Raw genomic sequence first — 24279 nt, 5'->3', positions numbered from 1 at the left:
TTGGAATTTAGCTCAGTGGTAGAGCACTTGCCTAGCAAGCTCAAGGCCCTGGGTTCAATCCTCAGCTCCAGTAAATGAATGAATGAATGAAGGAAGGAAGGAAGGAAGGAAGGAAGGAAGGAAGGAAGGAAGGAAGGAAGGAAGAACAAATCATTTAGGAGAGTACAAAGCTCTCGGGACAGACTGAGGAATGTGGTAATAGAATCGAAATATAGTGTAATTACATGAGAAGAACCACCTCGAAAGGGTGGGGGGGGCGGGAGGGAAAAGAGGTGCTAACACAAGTAAACTGGAAGTCAGTGGGGCTCCAAGACGAATGCAAAAGAAACTACCTGCAAACTATCTAGCCAATACAGTTATTCCACACAGAATTGTAGGTTAGCAACTCCAAAACCATTACTTATGAGTAACAGAATTAAACTAGTAAATGATGGATAGTAAGGAAAACATTCAAATTTGATGTCAGATTTAGAAACAGTTGCCAGCTGTAAGTGAATCACAATAGCATAAACATATTTTGAAATACAATGCATTCTTTAGGGAGCAGGATGCTACATCCTAACAAACTCTTTATACTCCACATAGCTATTTTGTTGTTACTATAGAGTACATTGTATCATCTTCCCAACATTACAGAGATTGGCTCTCACCACACATTTGTAATCATTTCATTTTTCCTCTTCCTAAGGAAATATACAAGCTTTCTTGACTAATTTCTAGGACCACAAATAAATCTGAGTAGCTAGATCATATTATCTGGTATATAATACAGTCTTAGGAAGTAGCATTTGGTGGAGGATAAACTGGTGATATTTTAAACAGAAATATGGGCAGAAAAGAGAGAAAAGTTGCTATGAGAGGGACATGAGGGAGGCAATCTATCTCAATGTCACTGCAGTCAGATTTCTTTCATTTCTACTAAGGAAATCTACACATAGACCCAGAATCGTAAAGCAACATTTACTAAAATAAGGGCTCAGGAGACCAAGTACAAGAAAAATGAATGTTTTCAAAGCTCACACATGTAAGTAAAGTTCAAAAGTTTAGATCAAATAACTACAAAAAAGTAGTAATAGGTTCCTTAGAAGCTCCAAAGCAGGGACATGGTGAAACTCATGTTGATAAACTTAATTAAACAAAAACTTAGCGGGCACAGTAAGAACTCTATGTGGTATGCTCATGGATTTCCAGAATTAATATTGTGAAAACAGCTACACAATCAAAAGTAATCTAGTTTCAATTAGATTCTCATCAAACTTCCAATGATATTTTTTACAGAACTAAAGAAAAAAGAAATCCTAAATTTCATATGAAAACATAAAAGCTCTTGACTAACCACAGAAATTATGAGCAAAAATAACAATTACCTGGTTTCAAATTATAATACAAAGCCATAGTAACAGCAACTATATGGTACCAACACAAAAACAAACATATGTAGAGAATAGGAACAGAATGGAGGAATCAAAAATAAACCCACACAGTTATATCCATCTAATTTGACAAAGGTATAAAAAACATACATTGGAGAAGATAATTCTCTTCAAAAAAAAAAAAAAGAAAGAAAAAGGTGCTAGGAAATATCCACATGTCTATGTCCCCTATTTTCACCCTATATGCCTGCCCCCACCCAAAAAAAAAAAACCCTCAAAATGAATTGAAGACCTTAAGGGAAGATGTAAAACTCAGGAAAATGGTAAGGGCTCAGGCACAGGAAAGCTCAGAAACCGATCTCAGCTGGTAAATGGACTACATAAAATGAAAGGCTGCACAGCAATGAGGACAGAAGGAATGGCCATAAGATGGGAAACCTTTGACAGTTGGACATTGGACAGGGATTAATATCTCCACTCTATAAAGACACTTAAATGATGGGCTGGAGAGATAGCTCAGTAGTTAAGAGCACTATCTGCTCTTCCAGAGGACTCAGGTTCAATTCCCAGCATCCACATGGCAGCTCACAACTGTCTTTACCTCCAGTTCCAAGGGATCTGACAGCCTCACACATACAAACATACATGCACATGAAACACCAATGCAGACATACATGCATGTGATAGATAGATAGAAAGAAAGAAAGAAATGAATAAATGAAAAATTGAAAGTGGGGGGGAAAGTAACAAATAAAATATACAAGTATAACTCTCTTAACCTCACATGAGAGTATTAAACAAAAACACTGGAGCTCATTTACTTAAGAAGAATTCTAAAATATACACAAACAATTTAAAGCTAGAAGGCTGGGTACAGTGACACACATCTTTAAACCCCGTAGTTAGAAAGAAGAATCTTTGAGAGTTCAAGGACAGCCTGGTCTACCCAGTGAGTTTCACAGCTAGGGTTACACAGCAAGAACCTATCTCAATAAATGAATGAATTAATCAATTAATTAATTTTAGGGTAGAGAAGTTGAATATGGTTGGTGATGCATTAAAAAGGTAAGATAAAGGCAAATGATTTAAGGAGATGCCAGTGGAGCATCTATGGCTTATCTAAGACTATTTCTCGAAGCACTAGAAAACACATGACCAGTGTTAGCTAGCTACTTTACAAAATTACTTAAAGATCTAAAATTCTTAGTTAAACACTTTAAAAGGTAACATATATCTAGGGATTTTTCTGGCACAGTATTACTAATATTTGACAAAGATAAGTTAAAAAATAAATTTAATTGCTCAGAAATGGAATTCCATCCTTTAGGTCCTAATTCAAGTAGAGACTAGGTGGTTCTCTCCACATTTCCAAATGTTCCAAACCCCACCTAAAAAATACTTCAATTCTATGTTACCCCATCTATTACATTAAACTGTCAGGTGTGTTTGGGGTATTCACTTTTTTTCCCCAGATTTAAAAAATAGTAAACACATGTCAACTATTAAACAATAATCCCTTCTAGTTGGGAAATATCATTTAACAAATATTTCTATAGAACAAAAGCATTCACAAAAATAATTAGGACAAATAAAGACTCCAAGCTACAAACATCCATTGAAACTGGTTCTTAAGGCCAATCTAGTACTGAAATCTAAATGTCTTTCAGAATGGTGGGTAAGGGTATATGGATGTCAAGTATTAATGATGCCAAATGCAATAAAGCATGCCTATAGTACTACTACTAGGAAAGCTAGTGCAGGCAGATCAAGTTTGAAGCAAGACTCTATCTCAAATCAATTAATACCCAAGAGAGTAAATGGTGAGGCATGACAGTGTATGCTTGCTATGCCAGCACTTGAGACAGAAAGATTCAGAGTTCAAGGTCAACCTCAGCTACATATTGAATTCGAGGCTAGTCTAGGCTACAGAATACCTTGACCTTAAACAAAAAAAAAAAAACAAAAGGGAAAAAAAAGGCAGAAATCTCACATGTATGGGCAAGGGAATATCTGAGATATTATAGATTACACTTCATTTCTTCTATTAGTTAAACCTTCAGTGTACTTGTAGAGCACATAAAAAAGCACAGGATATGAAGAGCTGAAATTTTCAGAACCTGATATTTCACACATGATTGTCACGTTAAATAGAACACAACCCTCTTTTCATAATTAACCTGTTCCTCTGAAAAAATAACCTAGACAAGGCCAAACAAGATGGCTGGCTCTGCAGAACAACCTAAGTTCAATCCCCAAAACTCACACAATAAAAAGAGAAGAACACTCCCCTAAAATTGTCCTTTGACTTATATATGTGCTATGTGAAATGCACAGTGTGCACACATACACACTCACAGACATACTGTTTTAAAAAAAAAAAAAAAAAAAACCTGACAAAGGCAATCTAAGGGAGAAATGGTCTATTTTGGCTTACAGTTCCAAAGAGAGACAGCCCATTAGGGCAAGGAGGACAGCAGGAGGCAAGGGAGGCATGGAGGAGAAAGCAAGTCAGTTGGTCACACTGCATCCACACTCAGTAGGTACACAGTGAACATAAAGTAGGACCAGGATATCAAGCCTCAGGGCCTACCCCTTAGTGCCTTTCCTGAACTTAGGAAGGTTCCACAACTCTCCCAAATAGCATCATCACCTGCTGGGAAAACAAGTATCTCAGATATATGAGACTATTAGGACATTTCACATTCAAACCCCAACACACACCACACTTGGGTAAAGTGACTTATTACATATCAGTAACTTCCTTCTGTGCCTTTGTTTAGTATACTCATTTTGGAAAACTATGAGTTCATATTAATTCAGAGAATACAAAAAATGGATGAGAATATCAAGGTGATTTTTGTTTTGTCTTGTTTTACCTCTTTTGTAATTTCTGAATTGCTTATGTGATCATCAATAGACTGACAAACAAAACTTCATATCCTTCCCTTTCAAAGAAGTTACACAACTGCTTCCTTCTATAATGGACCTGGACTTCATGCACACTATTCTTTGGACCCAGAGTCATCTGTCACTCCTACTTACTTCACTTTTTTCTTCTTCCTACACAGCGCTCTTTAGCTTCTAATTCTGGCAAAGATTACATAGAAATAGTTATAAATACACTATTAGTGTTTACATCAATCAGCAAAAATTGTTTTTTAGATACCAAGAAGAAATAAACTCTAAAATAACTTCAATAGTACCCTTCCTTACCAACTATTTTAAAAAATGATTGTGGAACTTCTAAGTGCTCACCAACACATGCTGAACTTCTGTAGGAAAAAAGAATCTACATTTGCATAAAATATCATGAATTTGACTGGAGAGATGGCTCAACCATTAAAAAGCTAGGCTCACAACCAAAAATATCATGAATCTAAAACAAAGAATTGCGAAGTAAAGGAATACATATGTAAATAGCCTTAGAAACAAATCTTAACCAAAATAAAAACAATCATCTTAAATATGTTCTATAATTCTTCACCTAAAACAAATTACTCAAACAAATGTCCTCCTAATGTAAGTTTACATGTTACTGTTATATATCATCTCATAACTTATTTTACTGATGATTTCTGAAAAATGAAACATTCAAACCCCAACACCCTTAACTTCCTTAACCCCCTTAACGTGGGGTTTGATGGTTGATCTCAAATCACCTAAAAGACAAGCGTTCAGTTATATCTGAGAGACTGTTTAGATTATGTTAGCCTCTGGAAATGTCTGTAAGAGATTAGCTAAATCACATTAACTGAGGTGAGAAGCCTCTCCCTGAATGCAGGCGGCACTATTTCAAGCACTGGGACCCCATACTACATGAAAAGGAGAAAGCTAACCGAGCATACTATTCACCCCCTCTCTTTCCTGCAGGGTGCAATGTGATCATTCCTCCTCGGTCCTGCCACAGAAACTTCTGATGATGAACTGTACCTCTGCCTTCCTTAAGTTAACTTCTGCCAAAAATAAGTAATCAAAATTTTAACTCAAATTGAGGAAAAGATAGTACAGTAAATAATATTAAAAATCTAGACTTCAAAGATTCTGCAAACTATTCATTTTAACTTCTCTAAGTTTTTCTGCTGAGAATATAAAGAATAATGATGCTGGCAAAGTTGATTAAGTATTTTGTGTATATTACCACAGTTTAAGATCTGCTTAAGGAATACTGATGATTAATTTGAAGAAAAATGGTCTTTCAGTATATTTTAAGTGACACAATGATTTCTTCAGATTACTACACATCAAAAACATTCATTTTTACGACCATCTAGAAAAAAAATAAAATTTTATATTTTTACCTGGTCTAGGCACAGGCTGGGCTGCAGGAGTCTGAGTCTTACGGGCAGATGCACCTTCCTTTAAAAGATAAAAATTGATGCAAGACATCAAGGTTCGTTTACATAGCAATCACCATTCTAAAGAGATCTGATATTGCTCTCCCTTCAGTCAGTCATTTGGCCAAGGCCTATAAGTTTAAAAAGTAAAGTATTTAAGAGTCTGAGACAGGAAGACTGTTGCATGTTTGAGTTCTAGGCCATTCTGAGCTACATGAGACCCTGTCTTAAAAAGACCCCTGACCCTAAAAAAAAAAAAAAAAAAAAAAAGTCTACCACTGCAGCAGCCAGAGCAGACCTTCAAGCTATGCCTTGTCTTCCATGATGAACTAGACCCTAAAATCATGAGGCAAAATAAACAAGTAAAGAAAGTCCTAGTTATCTTTTATACTATTTTAGCAAGGTATATTAATGAAGGTATTTAATGGAAATTTACATTGTTACCAAGTAATACTCTTAATGATTTCTTTAACTGTGAAAAAATACTAATATTTTCACAAACAGAGCTACTTGACCTTTTTTGTAACTTTTGAAATTTATTTTTAATGAAGTGCTGGGGATCAAGCTTAAGGCCATGCTCACGTCAGATAGTCTCTCTACAACTAAGAAACATTCTAGTCAACCTATTTAAAGTTAACTCAAACCTTTTTCCTCTAAAAGTGCAAAAATGGGTAAATGATACATAATCTCATGTTAGAAAGATATAATGACATTTTTTGGTACATCTTAAAAGCAGGTAACTATTTCAAATAATTGAATGTCTTTAAAATAACCAGGAAAAATACACCAATATTATGGTTTGACAGGTAGGGTGGCTTGCTACTTCTGACAACCTGAGATCAATCCCCTTAACCCATTTGGTAGAAGGAGAGATTCTTGTAGTGTTTCCACCTCCACATGCATTGCCCCCACACACAAATAATAAATGTAAAAAATTTAAATATTCAGAAAAAACAATTTTCAAAAAGTAAATTTTTGTTAGATTTAAACTATAAGCAAATAAGAATCTTTAAAAACTAAATATTAAATCTCAATTTTATTAGTAATTGAGATGTAATAGGAGTAAGAAAATATACTAAAAGTTGAAGTATACTAAGAAGACAGCTATGAGACACTTTAAGATATCTGCCTTTTGTGCAACAATATCTATTATATTCACAACAATTTTTACACAATTTTCTTTACAGAAAGTTTCAAACATAATTTAAGCTTCAAACCTATTGCTGCATGGAGCCTTTATCCTCACTGTATTCAACAGAAGAGAATTTGGCAAGTATCAAAATCATATGTTATAGTTCCACAACCCAAATCACTACTGTCACAAGAAACACTTAAAAATTACTAAATGTGTATTAAAATTTGAGATTTTACATGAAACATAATTTAGAGTTGCAAAATATTCCACAGCACTTTTAAAAACTAACAAGGGAACACCTTCACTGTTAGTATAATGATACTCCTAGCCTTCAGTTACAATGCCATAGACCATTATTTTTTAGAAAAAATAAAACAACAGCTACAGTGTTTATTAGCAAAAAACCCTTGGGGTCTAAAGCCCTAAAAGATTCCAAAGTTATCTTTCCTGAACACACTCTCTTCTAGGCTGTTAGTGGACACATTGTATCTATCTACTAGTTACTCTGAGAGCTGACTTCACTAATGTATTCATTTTGTGAAAATCTGTGAAGCATATTTACCATAAGATCATCATCTTCTAAATAATTGCATTCACATAAAAACTGAAATGTAACATAACATGAGCCATCACTAAAGTGAAATGTTTAGTAGCATGAGTTAGGCAATTTTCTGATGTGTTTATCTCTAAGATCATCTTCAGAGACTTGTTTCTTTCCTCTTTGGAATTCCACTGCCTAGAACATAATAGGCACCAATCACTGGTCAACTCAATGTATGGTGGCTTTTTTGTTTTTTTGAGACAGGGTTTCTCTGTGTAGCTTTGCGCCTTTCCTGGATCTCGCTCTATAGATCAGGCTGGCCTCAAACTCAGAAAGGTCCACCAGCCTCTTCCTCTCAGGTGCTGGGATTAAAGGTGTGCGCCAACACCGCCTGGCTGGCTTTTTTTTTTTTTTTTTTTTCTTTAAATCAAAATAGATCAGGCAAAAGACTACAGCTTGGAAGCAACACAAACAAAACAAAATACCTTTTTGTCCATCACAAATAACATATAGGAATTTCTGTCTACTTTTAATAAGCTCAAACCTTGATCCTTTTAAATACTATGAATGCTTACTGTTTGCACAATAAAGTAATCATTCCCTGGTCACAGGAAATAAAGTCCCATTCCTTGGTCACTGAAAAAGGCACACATTCTAAACTAGTCAACAAAAGTCCTTTCCTGGGATTAGTTCTTACAAATAAGAGCTAGATGATAAGAATTCTAACCATGAGGCTGAACTACAAGGTATGCCTAGAACAGTGATATCCTTTGATTCAAGAAGATAACTTACTAGCATAAAAGACAGAGGAAGTATAAATAAATACATACAAAAGGAATACAATTCTCTTTGTTAACATCTATTACCTTGTCCTACTGGCATTCAAGTTCTGCTTTTCCTCTAATAATTTGTCATAACATGAATCATTAAACTCCCTCATCTCACTCTGCGTACTATACACACATCTTCTGGCCTCAACTTTTTGATCAACTCGTTGGATCAAATTTCTGTGAGCTGCAAAAGAAAGATTTATCTGTTGTCTTTTTCAGTTTATACAAATTGACTTGTCTAAATCACTGCAGTCTAGTTTTGGTTAATTTGACTCCACACACAGTTACACAGTGTGACACAGCAATACTTTATCAACAAGACAAAACTCGGAAGCTCCTTACTGTGTCATTCATTGGGAGTCATTTCCAGGCCTCCTAGCAAGTGCCCAGTTTAAAACGCACGTTATACTTGGATCTCTGTTCTTCTGAAACTGTGTAAGAGATCTGAGTAATGGCATAACACAATTCTACCACTCTCTACTGTGAAGATGAAAAGGTGAAATATTTTCAAAGGTGTGTCTGGCATGAATTAATAAGAACAGTAACACTAAATAGAGTGCCAATACTACTGTTTTTGGTTTTTGATATTTTTAAAGATATTAAGACTGCTAGAAAAAGTCATGAAAATAAAGTTATCAGCAGAAACAACCAAAGGAGCTGATAAATGGCTAACTGGAGAGGAAACTTGCTTTCTCTTGTGGGGGAAATTTAGCATTATAGCTAGCTGCATTAAGACATGAGCTATTTTGGGAAAGTTAAAATAACTCAATTACAAAAACAAAGTAAGGTATGCTCTTTACAAGTAACTCTTCATTGTTTTATTTTAGTGAATGAGATAATCTAAGATATTCTGGCACTGGGAAATGAATGTCTGTTACTTAAACAAGTAGGCAAAAGTATGTATCAGGTGTGGTAGCACACATCTGTCATGCTAGTAACTGGGAAGGCAAGGCTAGGAAGACTCTAGGAACTCACTGGCTAGCTAGAAATACTCTAGAAGTACAAAAAGTTACTGAAGTTGGTTTTAATAGCTTTATTTACATGAACCTGAGATACTGAAAAGGCTTAATGAAGAAAACAAAGAACATATCTAGAGACACATTTATATTCTACAAATGAAGCAAATAATGTGTTTAAAATTCTGTTAACTTGGGACTAGAGAAATGGTTCAACAGTTAAGAGCACACACTGCGGTTTGGGGATTTAGCTCGGTGGTAGAGCGCTTGCCTAGCAAGTGCAAGGCCCTGGGTTCGATCCTCAGCTCAAAAGGGAAAAAAAAAAGCATACACTGCTCTTACAGAAGACACAAATTCAGTGTCCAGAACCTACTTCAGTAGCTCACAACTGTCTTTGACGTCAGCTCCAGGGAGATCCAATGCCTCTGGCCTCCAAGGTCACCTGCACTCATATGTACATACAATACACTCAAACACACGTAATTTTAAAATAATAAAAATAAATCCTTTAAAAAATAAACTAGCATAAAGTTATTATACTACTGCATGTTTTTATCTTTATCAAAGCAAGCTACTGCTATGAAGTTTGGATTTAAAAATCAGAATTCTTAAACAGAACAACACTTAAACATTTGAATTTTAAGCACACTAGGGAGGTTTTTGCTAGGGGTTTTGTTGTTTTGAAAAGAACTGCTGTACAACAGATGAGCTATCCTGTATTCAATCCCCACTGTGTACTGTGGGAAGCACACCTCACAAGCCACACTGGGGAAAATATTTTTTTAAAAAACATATGTACTCACTGTTTGTCAACACACAACACAGTTAACATGATTAAAAAGCATAGCATTTGTTTTTTATATATGCTAATTTGAGGAAACTAAAACACTGAAGAATCCAGGCGGTGGTGGCAAACGCCTTTAATCTTAGAAGAGGCAGGCAAATCTGAGTTCAAGGCCAACCTAGTCTACAGAATGAACTCAGAGAAACCCTGTCTTGAAAAAAATTTTAAAAAACAAGACATTAGAAAATGGAAAGATTTCCCACATTCATGGATCAGCAGAATACTGAGATGCATACCAGACACAGACAGACAGACAGACAGACACACACACACACACACACACACACACACACACACACACACACACAGCCAATATGTGTAATGCTACTTGCTTGCTATTTGCTGAATATCCCTAATTGAAAATACTCTAAAACCTAAATCTTAAAGAAACTTTCAGCCTGACATCTTGTGATAAGTCAAAGTACAGGTATACTAAAACATTTAAGACTACGCCCAGCATATGTTACATACATAAAGCACATCTGAAAATGACTAAGTTTCTTTTTTAAGATTGATTGATTGATTGATCATGATTCCCAGGAAATCACATTATGCTCATGAAAACATTGCAAAACTGAAAACACTTTAAGTCTACTGTTATAAGCAATTACAGATAAAAACATGAGTGAAAGACATCAAAATGTAGCAGTACTAATTTAGCACATTGAATGAAGTCAGGAAGCAACCTTTAATCATATCTCAGATGGGTCAGTAGCTGGCTTTTTGAACTTGCCTACAGATGTGATTACCTCTAGATGCAACCTGACCCACTAAATATTATTAACAAACCACACATGGTGGTGCACATGTCTAATTCCAGTACTTGGGAGGCAGAGGTAGGCAGATCTCTGTGAATTCAAGGTCAGCCTGTCTACACAGTGAGTCCCAGGAGAGCCACAGCAACAAAGAATGACCCTGTCTCAAAAAGAAAAAATTATTAACTACTATGACTTTCCATAGAATGGATTTCTTCCCTCAAATTACTGAGGGCCTGAGATGTCACCCAATCCCTTCCTTGGAAGACAAACATTTCATAGTAATATCAATCACGATTTATGAATAATAAGTGACATAATCATCAAATATTTTGTTTTAAAGTATATAAGTTGACATTTTATACAATCTTTTAAAAAAAGAAAGTGGGGGTGGGGCTTAGTGGTTAAGAGTATTGACTGCTCCTTCCTGAGGTCCTGAGTTCAATTCCTAGCAACTACATGGTAGCTCACAACCATCTGTAATGAGATCAGATTTCTTATTCTGGTGTATACATAAAATACATGAATAAATAAATCTTTTTAAATAAAAGTTGGTGCTGAGGGTATGTCATCGTGATTGGACAACCACCACCTTACTCACTGAGCTGTCTCCACAGTCCAACACCATCACTGTAACTGGAAAAAGACATACTTAACTGAAACTGCTAACTCACTGAGATAACAGAGAACATGAAAGCTAAATCTGTGGCTGCCAAATCACTGAAAATTTTAAATGATTATACTCTTTTAGGTTAACAGTTTATTAATCATGTTTATAGTTTATTAATTATATGAATTAAAATAAAAGTGCTGATAACTAGTTCTGAAAGAGACATGTATATTTAACTTTGCTTTCAAGTCAAAAGAAATTCTTAACTGAGTTTCTGCTATTCAACTTAATGAAAACTGCAGGAGAAAATAAAGCAGGCAAACACTGACACTTGTGGTCACTCTGAGATTGCTAATTTACAATTAGGCTAACACATGCTTTCTAAATTCAAAGAATAAAAAAACAGTTCATATATAACTAGTGGACCTCAAAAGAAAAAAATATTTTAATAGGTAATTTTTTTAAAGGGCAATGCTATTTACTAACATTAATGTAACCAAAAATATGTCATTTGTCCGCATCTTTCATGCAATGAAAAAGTCTATATTTTAAAAAAGCCAAGAGGTATAAACTGCAAGCAAATATTATTGTGCACATTAGGGAACATCAGTAAAACTAACCCTGATCCCTAGATAACTATGTCAAATAGTAATTTTCAAATAAAAATGGTGAAAATTATACCTGTTTTAAAAATCTAGCACTACAAAGAAAAAGTATTTAGTTCCTGTCATGAGCTGAAATAAGTGTGAAGTATAGGGGCCATGTAAAGCACAAACAAAAGGGAGAACAATGTAGACAAGAGTGGACTTAGAGCTCCCTTCTTCTCCTATTCAACAGTTAATAGCTCAGTGTTCTCCAGCCATTTCTTGTCAAACTTTTAAAATCAAAAACAAATAATTGAACTTACACATAATAATAAACAGGAAATTCCCACAGTTACTGCTAGTTTATATCATGTAAATCACTCAGAACTATTAACTATATGAATAAGGGAATAATTTTTGTGTATTTAGTAGAAATAAGGAATTAGGAAGCATTACAAACCCTTCCTTTACATTTCAGTTCCTTAAGAGTTATTATAGACATGTCTAAGAAAATTCCTTACAAAAGAAAGAGCAAGGAGGGGAGGGGAAGGAGGGAAGGAGGGAAGGAGGGAAGGAAGGAGGGAGGACCGGTAGACAGTTTAGGCCACAATACCCAAAGTAATAGATACCTTTTTCCCCCCCATAAGGCATTATTATAAAAATAGAAACAGATCTATGTAAGCAACAATTACATTCCACTTATAACTATAAAACTTAGCAGGGCAACTGTCAGTTTGCTAAGTTTGAGAAAGAAACCTGCCACAACTCTTTGAGTTAGTTTAACCACAGAATTTGGATTTAAAATGAACAGACAAAAGGAAGAAGTTGTACAAGGTTTCCAGTCACAGATTTTCACCATTTCTGTTGCCTGGAACCTGAAGTTGTTAGCAAACACCACTAAAGGAAATTTTACCTCATAGCTGCTATTTTTCTAAACTTTAAGCTGTTAATCAACTTAAATTTTAAGAAACAAAGTACAAATATTAATTATAGTTCGAATTAAATTATTGCTGTGTACTCTGCCTGATACACAAGAACCTCTGATTATCAATCTTAGAAATCTTGTCATATAAACACTTGTCCCATATCAATCGGCAGAAAAAAATTCACTGGTGGGTAATTCAGGCTTCAACCTAACATAGAAAGGAATCACTATTGAGTTAACCATGAAACCCTCAGTTAATTGAGAGCCATAATAAATCCAGTTCAGTATCTAAAAAGGACATCTTAAAGATGATGTATGTGCCAGCTGTCTTGGGATGATCATCACAGATTGTATAGAATGTCTCAAGGTACTTCACGAATATGTGTAATCACTGTGAATTAAAAATAAACATATTGCTGGGAATGTAGAGCAGAAGTACAGAACTTACCTAGCACTGCCCAGCTTTCAGTATTACCAAAAGATAGATTTAAAATAGATTAACAATCACTGGCAAAATAATTACTTTGTCCTACCCTAGAGAAAAGATGGGGAATTTATTCCATCATCATCATACTCCCAATAATTAATAAGCTGTGCCTTAACGTATACGTTAGCATTTAGCAGCTTGTTAATAAACAGTTATTGAAAAAAAGTGAAAACACTTTCAGCATTCCATTAATGATTCCTACAGTACTATACCAATATTTGGGGGGAAAGTTTCACAATTTCTCCAGAAGCCACGTAGTATAATGTTCAAGAATAAATTACAGAAATTCAGATTTTAAAATTTTAAGTAATTCTGTTTCAAAATTCTAATCCAACCCTTTCCCAACAGTAGTTAATGGGTGTTTAGGTTAATTATTTCACAAGTCCAGGTACTAGTTCCTTGTCTTTAAAATAGATATTACAATAATAAAATTATCATGAGGCAAGATCATTTACATACCATCTCTAGTACTTATCACTCAATCTAATCTGGAATGAACAATAACTGTATGGTTCCTTAACCTCAGTCAAGCCCCACTATTATGAATCACTGATATTTAAAAATCCATTTCTGCTTTAGAGAAATTATTTAAGCAGATTCAATAAACATTATTCCCTTACCTACTAGTTTGTATAATTACCAAGCCCAGAGGGGAGAAAAGCAGTGAAAACTAGGTGTGGAGTTTTAAGAACCAAACGCTAAGAAACTGAGAGTTCCAGTCCTCTTCCTGCCATGTAACTAAGGCAGGCCAAAGGCCCTCCTAAACTTCAGGGTTTTCTCTCCTCCTTCAGTTCTACTGTCCTAACATTCTAAGGGATGTAAGACACACACTAAGAAAGTCACAGAGTACACCTAAACCAACAAAACACACTCTAAGTAAAATATGAAGACAAAAATTTAAAGCTATAAAAGGAAGTGTAACTTTTTATTCACCTGAAATATTTCTCACCATATGAGAAATAAATGAAGTCTGCTCCCCTAGAATATATAACATAAGCTCTAAAACTATAAATGTCTAATAGTTAGTATCTCTAGAATATCAGAGGGAAATGTTAGTTACAGCCATTAAAAACAAATAACAAAAATATCTGCTTCAGTGAGTGCTCTTGTAGGAAAAAAAGATGCCCAAGTGCCCAGGTGCCTAGATAACTTTACCAGAGAAGGAGTTCATAGTCTCTAATGTTTATAATACCTGTTTGATGGCATTTTACTGATCCACTTTTAAAAATATTAAACTTTATTAGAAGCACTAGACTCTAGCTCATGACTATGTTTTTTTTTTTACACACACACAGGCAATATGTATAAATATACATGATATTTATTATACAATAAGCAAAAGTTCTAAGCTTCTCTCTACCTTAGGTTTTTAGTCAAAATGCAAAATCAATCATGTAGGACTCACCAATCAAGAAAATCTATGCATGTTCATTATATCTACTTCATCATCTTAATTCTATGACACATGTAATTTTACAAGAAAATTTTTAATGTTGAAAACAAGAAAAAGATTTAAAATAACTTTACTTTTCTATCAAGAACCCTAAAAATGCAGAGAGCAAAAATGTAGACTGTATCACAACATCATTAAAGTAATCCAAGGCAGCTGATTTAGATAAGCTGTAGAAAATGGGGAGGGGGGAATTCTAAGTTTCAGATAAAAAACAATGTTTTAACGAGACTAGAAAACCAGAACAATTTTGACAAAAAACTTTAAGAGTAGTAATGTACTGAAAGAGTTAATTTACACCAACTTGCATGTAAAAGCTTTTGTTACTTCTGCTCTAGAAAAGCTTGATAAGAAACACGAAAGCCACCACTGAACACAGAAAACATTTAGAAAGCCTGTGCACAAGTTTAAATAAAGATTTTAAAAACCATAACCTTCATTTCATAACCATACTTTTATATTCACTCATCACCCTATTTGTTCTGAGTAAATATAATGTATCATATAGAAGCAAGATTTCTAAGGTTTTCCCTACCTTAGGTTTTTAGTCAAAATGAATGCAAACAATCACGTGGGACTCAGCCAAGCAGTGACGTTAAATTCTGCTCTGTCAGAGAGAGCATCTGTCAAGCCCACATTTAAACTGCTGCCTGCCTGTGCAGCAGCTGAAGAACCGTGGATTTCATATTACAGCCTAAAACCCCAGTAAAACTGCTCAAAAAAAAAAAAAAAATCCTTCCTGCAGCTGCCAGGCAACAACGACGGAAGAGAGGCAAAGCCCTTTTCTTCCCCCAATGCAAGTGAAACACTAAACCCTAGCTCTGCTGCTTTACATTGCAGCTCAGCACTACTACTAGAAATATGGATACTGAGAAGAGAATACAGCACCGCATTGTCCAGCCGGGGAATACAGCAGATGTAAGGAGCTTCAATGCATCAACTATCGGAAAGAGACAACAGTGCACCAAATAGAACGGACAGCTACAGCTCTTTTGTTTAATCAAAGGGAGAAAATGAAAGAAAGGGAAAACCTCTGAAGACTAGGACACATATGAACAAAAAGGGTAACTTGAATACGCGCCGACAGATGGACACTTTGGATACTGTGAAAAGCAATCACAGGAGGCAGACTGTTGGGGGATGTGCGCATGTTCGATAGCATCGTTTTTTGGTTTTGTTTTTTTTTTTTTTTTGCTGAAGTGATGGCGTGCCAAAAGTATTTTCGGTGGGCATAATCTTCTCCACCTAAATGGCCTGACCAAGAAAGAAAGGTATGTGGCTGTCTTGTGTACAATGTGCATTAAATGTGTTACGATTTTATAGCCCTGAAGGCACTAATACTTGATAAACAAGTTCATACAGTTCACTGCCCTTGAAACTATGAAAAGGTTTCTAAATACATGATTTTATAATCTGTCTTTTCTAGAAGACAAGCTATCATTGCTTTATTCAACTAAATATGTAGCTGGGAGTAATTCTTCAGAATTGTAAACATTAAAAGAAAAAACATAGTAACTAGATGTACTGAAAAGATTCTCTGAGAAATTAAACTAAGAAAAAAATCTATAGCCCTTAAAAAAAATACATAGCAATTCTCTAGCAAATTAGGTCAAATTGATTCCTTGTTTAATAAATTAAAGCACATTCTTTAAAATGGCTATCAAAAGATAGTGCAGTAAAATTATATTAAATAGCATCAAATATGATCTTAATATCAGGGGGTCTATTTGGGAAAATTCTTTCAATCCAAATCTTAACAGTTCTTAGTAATATCTTTTCTCTAATAACTATCTCCTCAGAGATGACAAACATAATTCAAGAGTATATCAGCAAATTTTACATATTATTGAGCTACAAGAGGATACAAGTTAAAACATTAGCATCAGAACACATATGGTAGTGAGTTTATGCAAAGCATAACACTACCAAGTAGTCAGTCACATGTTATTACAGTATCAATGAATACAATTTTAAACAAAGAGATATCAAATAGTTGCTCTAAATACATTAATGAAATAGGGAGCTTTTAAGTAACAGACCAATTCTAAATAATTGAGTATAAGACTGTTCCTGAAAATAATTTTAAAAGTGAAATTAAAAATACAGCATAAAATAGCTTAATATGAAGATATCCGTTAATAATTATCAATAATGGGCTTCTGGGCTTTATTTACATGTAGTAACAATCTACCTGCTGTCTCTACATGTCTATAAGACAGATATGAACTATCCTGGGGACAATCAATGTTAGAAGAGCAACTAACTCAATTTTACAGACCTATCAAGTATTTTGATTTTTCCCCTCACTTTCTTAAAACTTACTAATATTCACAAAAAAGCAAATCATTTTAAAATCTATGGAATCTCTCTATTGTAAAATTAAGACTGAATGAGTGTATCAGACCTTGTATATAAACATTAATTCTCTATCATAATTATCTGTATTCTAATAAATTAAAATCAGAAACTATTGAATGAAACACAGTTTTAAAACTCCAGCCTCTCTTGGTATCTTTATTAGAAATTAAGTTTATAGACTAAATATTTCAAGACAGAAGTATATAAGTTTTTCTATCAAAACATCACTTAAATCTGGGACTGCTTCAGAATATTAATGGATTTACATCAACTTTTGAAGTCAAAGAATAGGAACTCTATGGGAGGAGTACATTTAATAGTAACATCCTTATAAATTACAATCTATACGATATAAAAACACACTAAAAGTATTATAATCAAAACAGAAAAGGAGCTATTTAAAAAAAACTGTAAGACATGGCAAAATACTTCACTCTCTAGTCTTGTTCTCATTTTCAAGAACTAAAATACAACAGGCATTAACCTGAGAATAATTTTATCATCTAACAAAAGGAGAAATAGTTATAGCAATTTTATTTTCTTTTTAATAGCACACACACACACACACACACACACACACACACACACATGCAGATATATACATATATCCACCCTGAGAAACTTTAGCAAACCATGTAAGGCTAGATGCATGAGGTTGATTTATCAATGGGAGGTTATCAAATAGGAATATTTGTACAGGGATTCGAAGCCTTCCTAGAACACTTAAAAGCAGGCAAATCTCCTGAAACTTGAATTAAGATGTACCTCCATCTTATAAAATCACATTACAACCAATTATGAATATATGCTATGGTACAATAAAAAATTATGAGCTACTTTCTGTAACATTAAAACACTTTGGAATATCACTTCAGGTATACTGTTTTCTTGAAAACAATGTAACTTACTTCAATACTTAACTTCATTCTCTTAGGCTCTTTTACTCGTTCATTTAAATATCTGACCTTGACTTTATTCCTTTTTGAAGTGTAAGTTTGCACTTTTAAAGTATCTGAATGACTGGATCTCAGCCATGTTCTAAGCAATATTCTATCAATAGAAAGCTGATATGTTTATATATATATATATATATAATGCTTGAAACAGATCAAATAAACTTTCCAAAGTAACTTTTTAAATTTATATATATAACTCTTTAATATCCACTAGTCTCATAAGGTGAGTATGTGTCATTAGTATCTACCAAATAATTTTCCAATAAATTCTTAATAGTTTTCTGCTTTAAATAAAATTTATAAATATAGGCAGGAAAACCTGTTTCTAAATCAGGCCAGAAAGCTCCATAATCATGTCATAAAGGAAACATGTTTCACAGGATGAGAATAGCTTTGATCTTTATACAGTACTATACGATTTAAATCCATGTAAATAAAACTAAGTGCAAACTAGATTTAAAAAAAAAATCACTGTCTGTGTGTGATTAAATACTTTTTTTGGCTTTGAGAAATACCCTATTCACTAAAAGCACCATTCAATTTCAGAAACAAGATCCAACCTTAGTGCCTGTTACACATTAGAGATCTGGTCAAATCCCCACCTACTTGCTCCTCCTAGTGGCTGCTACTAGAATAGTACTTCATTCATAACCACTTAACACTTTCAAGCAGTAAGTGAAAAGTATGTGTAAGTTTTTTGCTATAATTACTCAACTTTTTAAGCACTTACAGGGAAATTATATTACTTCTTAAAAGCATTTCTATCAGTGCTAAACCAATCTGCCATCAACCATAGCAGATGAATATCATAAGCTAAATTAAATAAGCACATGCATTTACACATATAATTTAATGTAAGTGGCTATGTTAAAATTTTATTTGCTTTGTTTAAAGAAATTATTTCAGTGAATATTAAAATAAAAATCACTTTGTGAGCACAAGAATTTAATAATGCCAGTCTCAAAATTAATGATTAAATAAATGACTTTTACTTCTGGGTTTAATTAAAAAAAAAAAAAACTGGAAAAAAATCAGAACTAGATATTTGTCTCCATTCTTCAAAACACCTTTTATTGGAATTCAAACTACTTCTATGACCCCACTTCATCTAGAAACATCTAAGAATAGGAAAAAAGAAAAAACAAAATACAATTAACAAACACAAGTAAGTTTGTGCTATGCTGCAAGGCCTCTCGCAAGATAACCATTTTTCATTATGCAGCATCATTAATTTCTCTTGACTAGCTCGTAACTTTTTAAAGATCTAGAAATCAAAGTGTTATGCTACTATGAAGACTTAAAATTAAACTAATTTCTGCTTGTTGCAGATTATGCAACAAAGTATAATTCAAGAATATTTTAAAATATATCTTGTGAAAAACAAGGATTAAAGCAGTTGAAGATAGTAGTGGTCATTGCCTATACATTGCAAAAATATAGCTAAAAAAAAAAAAATGTGCAAAATGCATGCCCTTTGCCAAAACCATAGATAACTAAGACTGATGACCTCCTGGGTATTTCCTATTTGAGGTGGATGGTTAAAATTAGTGAAGTACTTAAAAATGTTAATCACTTATTACCATCTAATCTCACATGAAATTACTGGACCCTGAAAATTAATTTTGACAGGTGTATCTTCTCACTGACTTTCTTAACACAGTGGGGGAGAGTGGAAATGCGCCAAGCAGCGTACTGTGACTAACTGAACTCTGCCACAATCAAACCTACACCGTCTGTCCCAAAACTAATACATGACCATTTTCTAAAAAAGGCCACTGACTGCACCATATCGCCATGGCATGTCAAATCAATTTTAATTAATGTCAGTAAACTTTCCATCTGTTCTGAAGGCCTTCTTACTAACCCTTTGTAAGAAATCTAAAAACATTTTTCCTTTCTACATCACACAACTTTAAAAATCTTTACCCTAAGTCAAAGAACAGGTGACCAGAGCTACTGAGATCATCATGTGAGTCCAATAAAATTAATCACTTACCTTTCAGGTTATCATTGTGCTACAAGAATATTTTAAAAGAAATAAACCTTATTTATTTTTTTTGTCAAAAGGAAACAAATAATATGCTTTATTCTGGTTTATCCTATTTTTCACAGCTTAAAAATGTCCTTACATTACCAAATCAGAGAGCCCTTTTAAGGCAGCTTGTAAGATTTTGCGTTTTGTAAACCATTATGTTTCATCTTTGCAGAATGACTTCGAGGGACACATAACTGAACCAGAAAATAACGACCAAAGAACAGTATTGATTCAGGAAAAAAACAACAACAACAGTATTTTTGGCCTCATAGATCTTACTCTATTACTGGATATTTACAACATGCTTCAGTGGAGGAGAAGACACTGCTGCTTTGCAAAGATGACCTGGAACGCTAAAAGGTCTCTGTTCCGGACCCACCTGATGGGTGTACTTTCTCTAGTGTTTCTTTTTGCTATGTTTTTGTTTTTCAATCATCATGACTGGCTACCGGGCAGACCTGGATTCAAAGAAAACCCTGTGACATACACCTTCCGAGGATTTCGTTCTACAAAAAGTGAGACAAATCACAGCTCCCTTCGGAACATTTGGAAAGAAACAGTTCCTCAGACTCTGAGGCCTCAGACAGCAACTAACTCCAATAACACAGACCTATCACCGCAAGGAGTTACAGGACTAGAGAACACACTCAGTGCCAATGGAAGCAATTATAATGAAAAGGGTATTGGCCATCCAAACTCTTACCATTTCAAATATATTATCAATGAGCCTGAAAAATGCCAAGAGAAAAGTCCATTTTTAATACTATTAATAGCTGCAGAACCTGGACAAATAGAAGCAAGAAGAGCTATCCGGCAAACATGGGGCAATGAAAGTTTAGCACCTGGCATCCAAATCACACGAATTTTTTTGTTGGGCATAAGTATTAAGCTAAATGGCTATCTTCAACATGCAATTCTAGAAGAAAGCAGACAATATCATGATATAATTCAACAGGAATACTTAGATACATACTATAACCTGACCATTAAAACATTAATGGGTATGAACTGGGTTGCAACATACTGTCCACATATTCCATATGTTATGAAAACGGACAGTGACATGTTTGTCAACACTGAATATTTAATACACAAGTTACTAAAGCCAGATCTGCCTCCTAGACATAACTATTTTACTGGGTACCTAATGAGAGGTTATGCACCTAACAGAAACAAAGACAGCAAGTGGTACATGCCACCAGACCTTTATCCAAGTGAGCGTTACCCTGTCTTCTGTTCAGGAACTGGTTATGTTTTTTCTGGGGATCTAGCAGAAAAGATATTTAAGGTTTCTTTAGGCATCCGTCGTTTGCACTTGGAAGATGTGTATGTAGGGATCTGTCTTGCCAAGTTGAGAATTGATCCTGTGCCCCCTCCCAATGAGTTCGTGTTCAATCACTGGCGAGTTTCTTACTCAAGCTGTAAATACAGCCACCTAATTACCTCGCATCAGTTCCAGCCTAGTGAACTGATAAAATACTGGAACCATTTACAACAAAATAAGCACAACGCCTGTGTCAACGCAGCAAAGGAAAAAGCAGGCAGGTATCGGCACCGCAAACTACACTAAACAACCATTTTTGTTCAAGTGTGGAATCTGTAAATACTACTTAAAGCATGTATAGTTAAAAACTTGATTACATACATAGGACAAGTTTTAGTTCAACTCATCACATAAAGCAATCCAAAACTATTTTTTTAATTTCTGAAGAAGCTAATTCATAAAATTACATTATGACAGAAAGGTATCCCAAAAGAGTCTACTTAAAGATTGTAAAAAGGGATTTTCTGTATTAACATGCAATAATAAGCATGCATAAATGGTTCAAGTCTTACATTAGGGACCAATACAATGTACCTGCATACACTTTCCACGTAAATCTTAATTTAAGAAATGAAGACAGTCAAAAGATTCCTAGGTTTACTTTGGATTTAACCATATGATTTAATGTAAATAAGACAGTACTACTGATTTTAAGGGAACTTTGTAACTGCAAAGAACACATTTTCTGACCAGACTCTAGAGTTCTAAAACTTTATACTATGTGCAATAAGACTTAGTTAAGTTATTCCATAACTCATTTATATTCAGGTGTTTGAGCAATGCAATTCTCATTCAAGCATTTACTTTTTAAAATAATTGATAATTATTTCTATTTCTTTCATTAATTAATCTCGTATATACTGGGAAAATTATTTTGACATGATGTGGTAAATGTGAAAAAAATTAACGTGTCTCAGGCTCAAGTTTTTATAAAATGAATTATTAAAGGTTTCAAAATAGATAAATTTTGTTTCCTCATTGGTATTAATGGCCAAGCCAGTATTTCAGTGAATTTTGCATTTAGAGGAAATATTGCACTCTTAGAGAGTGCTATCATTTAACTACAACTATACCTGACTTCACGTATGTCTGTAAGATGGAATCACGCTCCTCTAACTGAAGCAAAAGTACTAACATAGAAGCACAATGATTATGTGTTATTGAAAAATGGAATACAGGTAGTAATTTCATTCTACATATATATATTTTTTTTGCCCCCCCTCATTCAATATATTTTTAAGATGCATATTCAATATATTTTTAAGATGAATGTCTGCCAAACAGCAACATATCGGAAGTGTATTTTCTGAAAGCAGGTATACATAATCCAACATTTAATCATTTTATGGAACTTATTTCTTTCTCTCAATGTCAAGTTTACAAGCCTAGGTTTGTCATTTGGTAAATGACAACTATCTGCATCACCAATTCAAAACCATTTAGGGAGGGGTGGGGAGAAGCTACAAATGTTTGGTGACTGTTGCTTTAGAATGGACAACATACTCAATGCTCTTTTATCAAGGTGCCATTATTTTTAAAAGGTAAATAACAAAATCATGATCTGAATGCTATACAAATGTTCTCATATTTTGTTTGACCCCATCATGAATTTTAGCATCAATAAACAAAAGCCCACTAACTTTAAAAGTGTTTTTATTCTATATAAATTTATCAATTTTAATTAAGTCAGAATGTCTCTGACCATAATTCTAATAATCATTTTTATCACTGAACCTATTATGAAGAATAAATTGCCAGAAGCACAAAAATTGTTAGTAATACACTGAGTTCTACTTATATTAAATTTATTCCCTCTTTTAAATCAGAAACTAAGTACTCTATTCCAAATCAAAAGATTCTGAACAATCAGCTACAAAACATCTACCAGGTCTTATTTAATTACTCAATGTAATTTCAGAGTTACCAATATTACTACAAAAAGACACACAAAATCACATCAGTGATGAAAGACAAAGGGACTGTCAGTATAGACTAATTCCCTCTGATTTATGTCACAGAAGTTTAAAAGGAGAAGGCGTGGAGGGATGTATGTTTGCAAGCACTCCTGCACACGTATGTAACAGAAACAGCACCCCGAAGTTTAAACTGTACTAGTATAGGATTATTGGGTTTAAAACAGACTTCTTAAAAATATTTAAGTACTTACTCTTCTCAGGTATCAATTTAAAATCATTTCTGTATTCCTCATGATAGACTTGAAAGACAATAATAATAATGATGTTCTGAGTCCCCAGAGGAGATTAAACCAGTGAAGTTCTAATGTCAAAAAATCTGATTTTTTGCCTTTGGGGTAGCATATGGAAAGTGATGCAGGAGGTATGAGAGTTCAAGGCCAAACTAGGTTAAATAGGGAAATTCTGATAAGAAAACAAGCAAACATTATTTTATTTTACTTTCAGATTTCATTTTCAACAATATAAATGTTAACTATATAAGCCAAATAAGCTATTATTTAAATGTCTCACCAGTTGTTAACTATATCTTCTTTACCTCAGTACTATGAAATTTTTGTATATAAGAAAGATATGTTAGAAAACAACAATATGAATTTGATCAAAGCAAAGATTACAGTTAACTGGGTAACACTATACTCAACGTGTTAACAGATGTTTCAGAAGGAAAATCCAAGTTTCAGTATTTACAATACTAGTTTTTTTGGAATAAAATTAGAGACAGTGAATTTCTTCAATGACTAAATAATTCACATTTTCCCTAATCTCTTTCATGAATATAATATGCATAAGCACATACATCCTAATTG

General features: G+C 34.0%; 2 protein-coding genes across 2 annotated transcripts in view; one reads left to right on the top strand and one right to left on the bottom strand.

The window, feature by feature from the left end:
- The window catches only part of Cdc73 (cell division cycle 73), a 100342-nt gene that overhangs the window by 23186 nt on the left and 52877 nt on the right, over positions 1-24279 (bottom strand). Inside the window, exon 11 of the mRNA XM_036202109.1 lies at positions 5672-5729. Coding sequence (XP_036058002.1) covers positions 5672-5729 — 58 coding nt within the window. The remainder of the gene's footprint in view (positions 1-5671; positions 5730-24279) is intronic.
- B3galt2 (beta-1,3-galactosyltransferase 2) lies at positions 15419-23137 on the top strand. The gene is made up of 2 exons (XM_036202111.1): positions 15419-16095; positions 20346-23137. Exon 2 carries the CDS (start codon positions 20475-20477, stop codon positions 21741-21743), a length of 1269 nt encoding a protein of 422 aa, XP_036058004.1. The 5' UTR covers positions 15419-16095; positions 20346-20474; the 3' UTR covers positions 21744-23137.

The sequence above is a fragment of the Onychomys torridus genome, chromosome 11, assembly GCF_903995425.1.
Source record: "Onychomys torridus chromosome 11, mOncTor1.1, whole genome shotgun sequence".
In the NCBI taxonomy this organism is placed as follows: Eukaryota; Metazoa; Chordata; class Mammalia; order Rodentia; family Cricetidae; genus Onychomys; species Onychomys torridus.
The sequence above is the reverse complement of the archived record's forward strand: the minus strand, read 5'-3'. Positions and strand labels throughout refer to the sequence as shown.

Excerpts from the sequence above, each read along its gene's own strand:
- B3galt2 (XM_036202111.1), top strand. The coding sequence starts at position 20,475 with ATGCTTCAGTGGAGGAGAAGACACTGCTGCTTTGCAAAGATGACCTGG.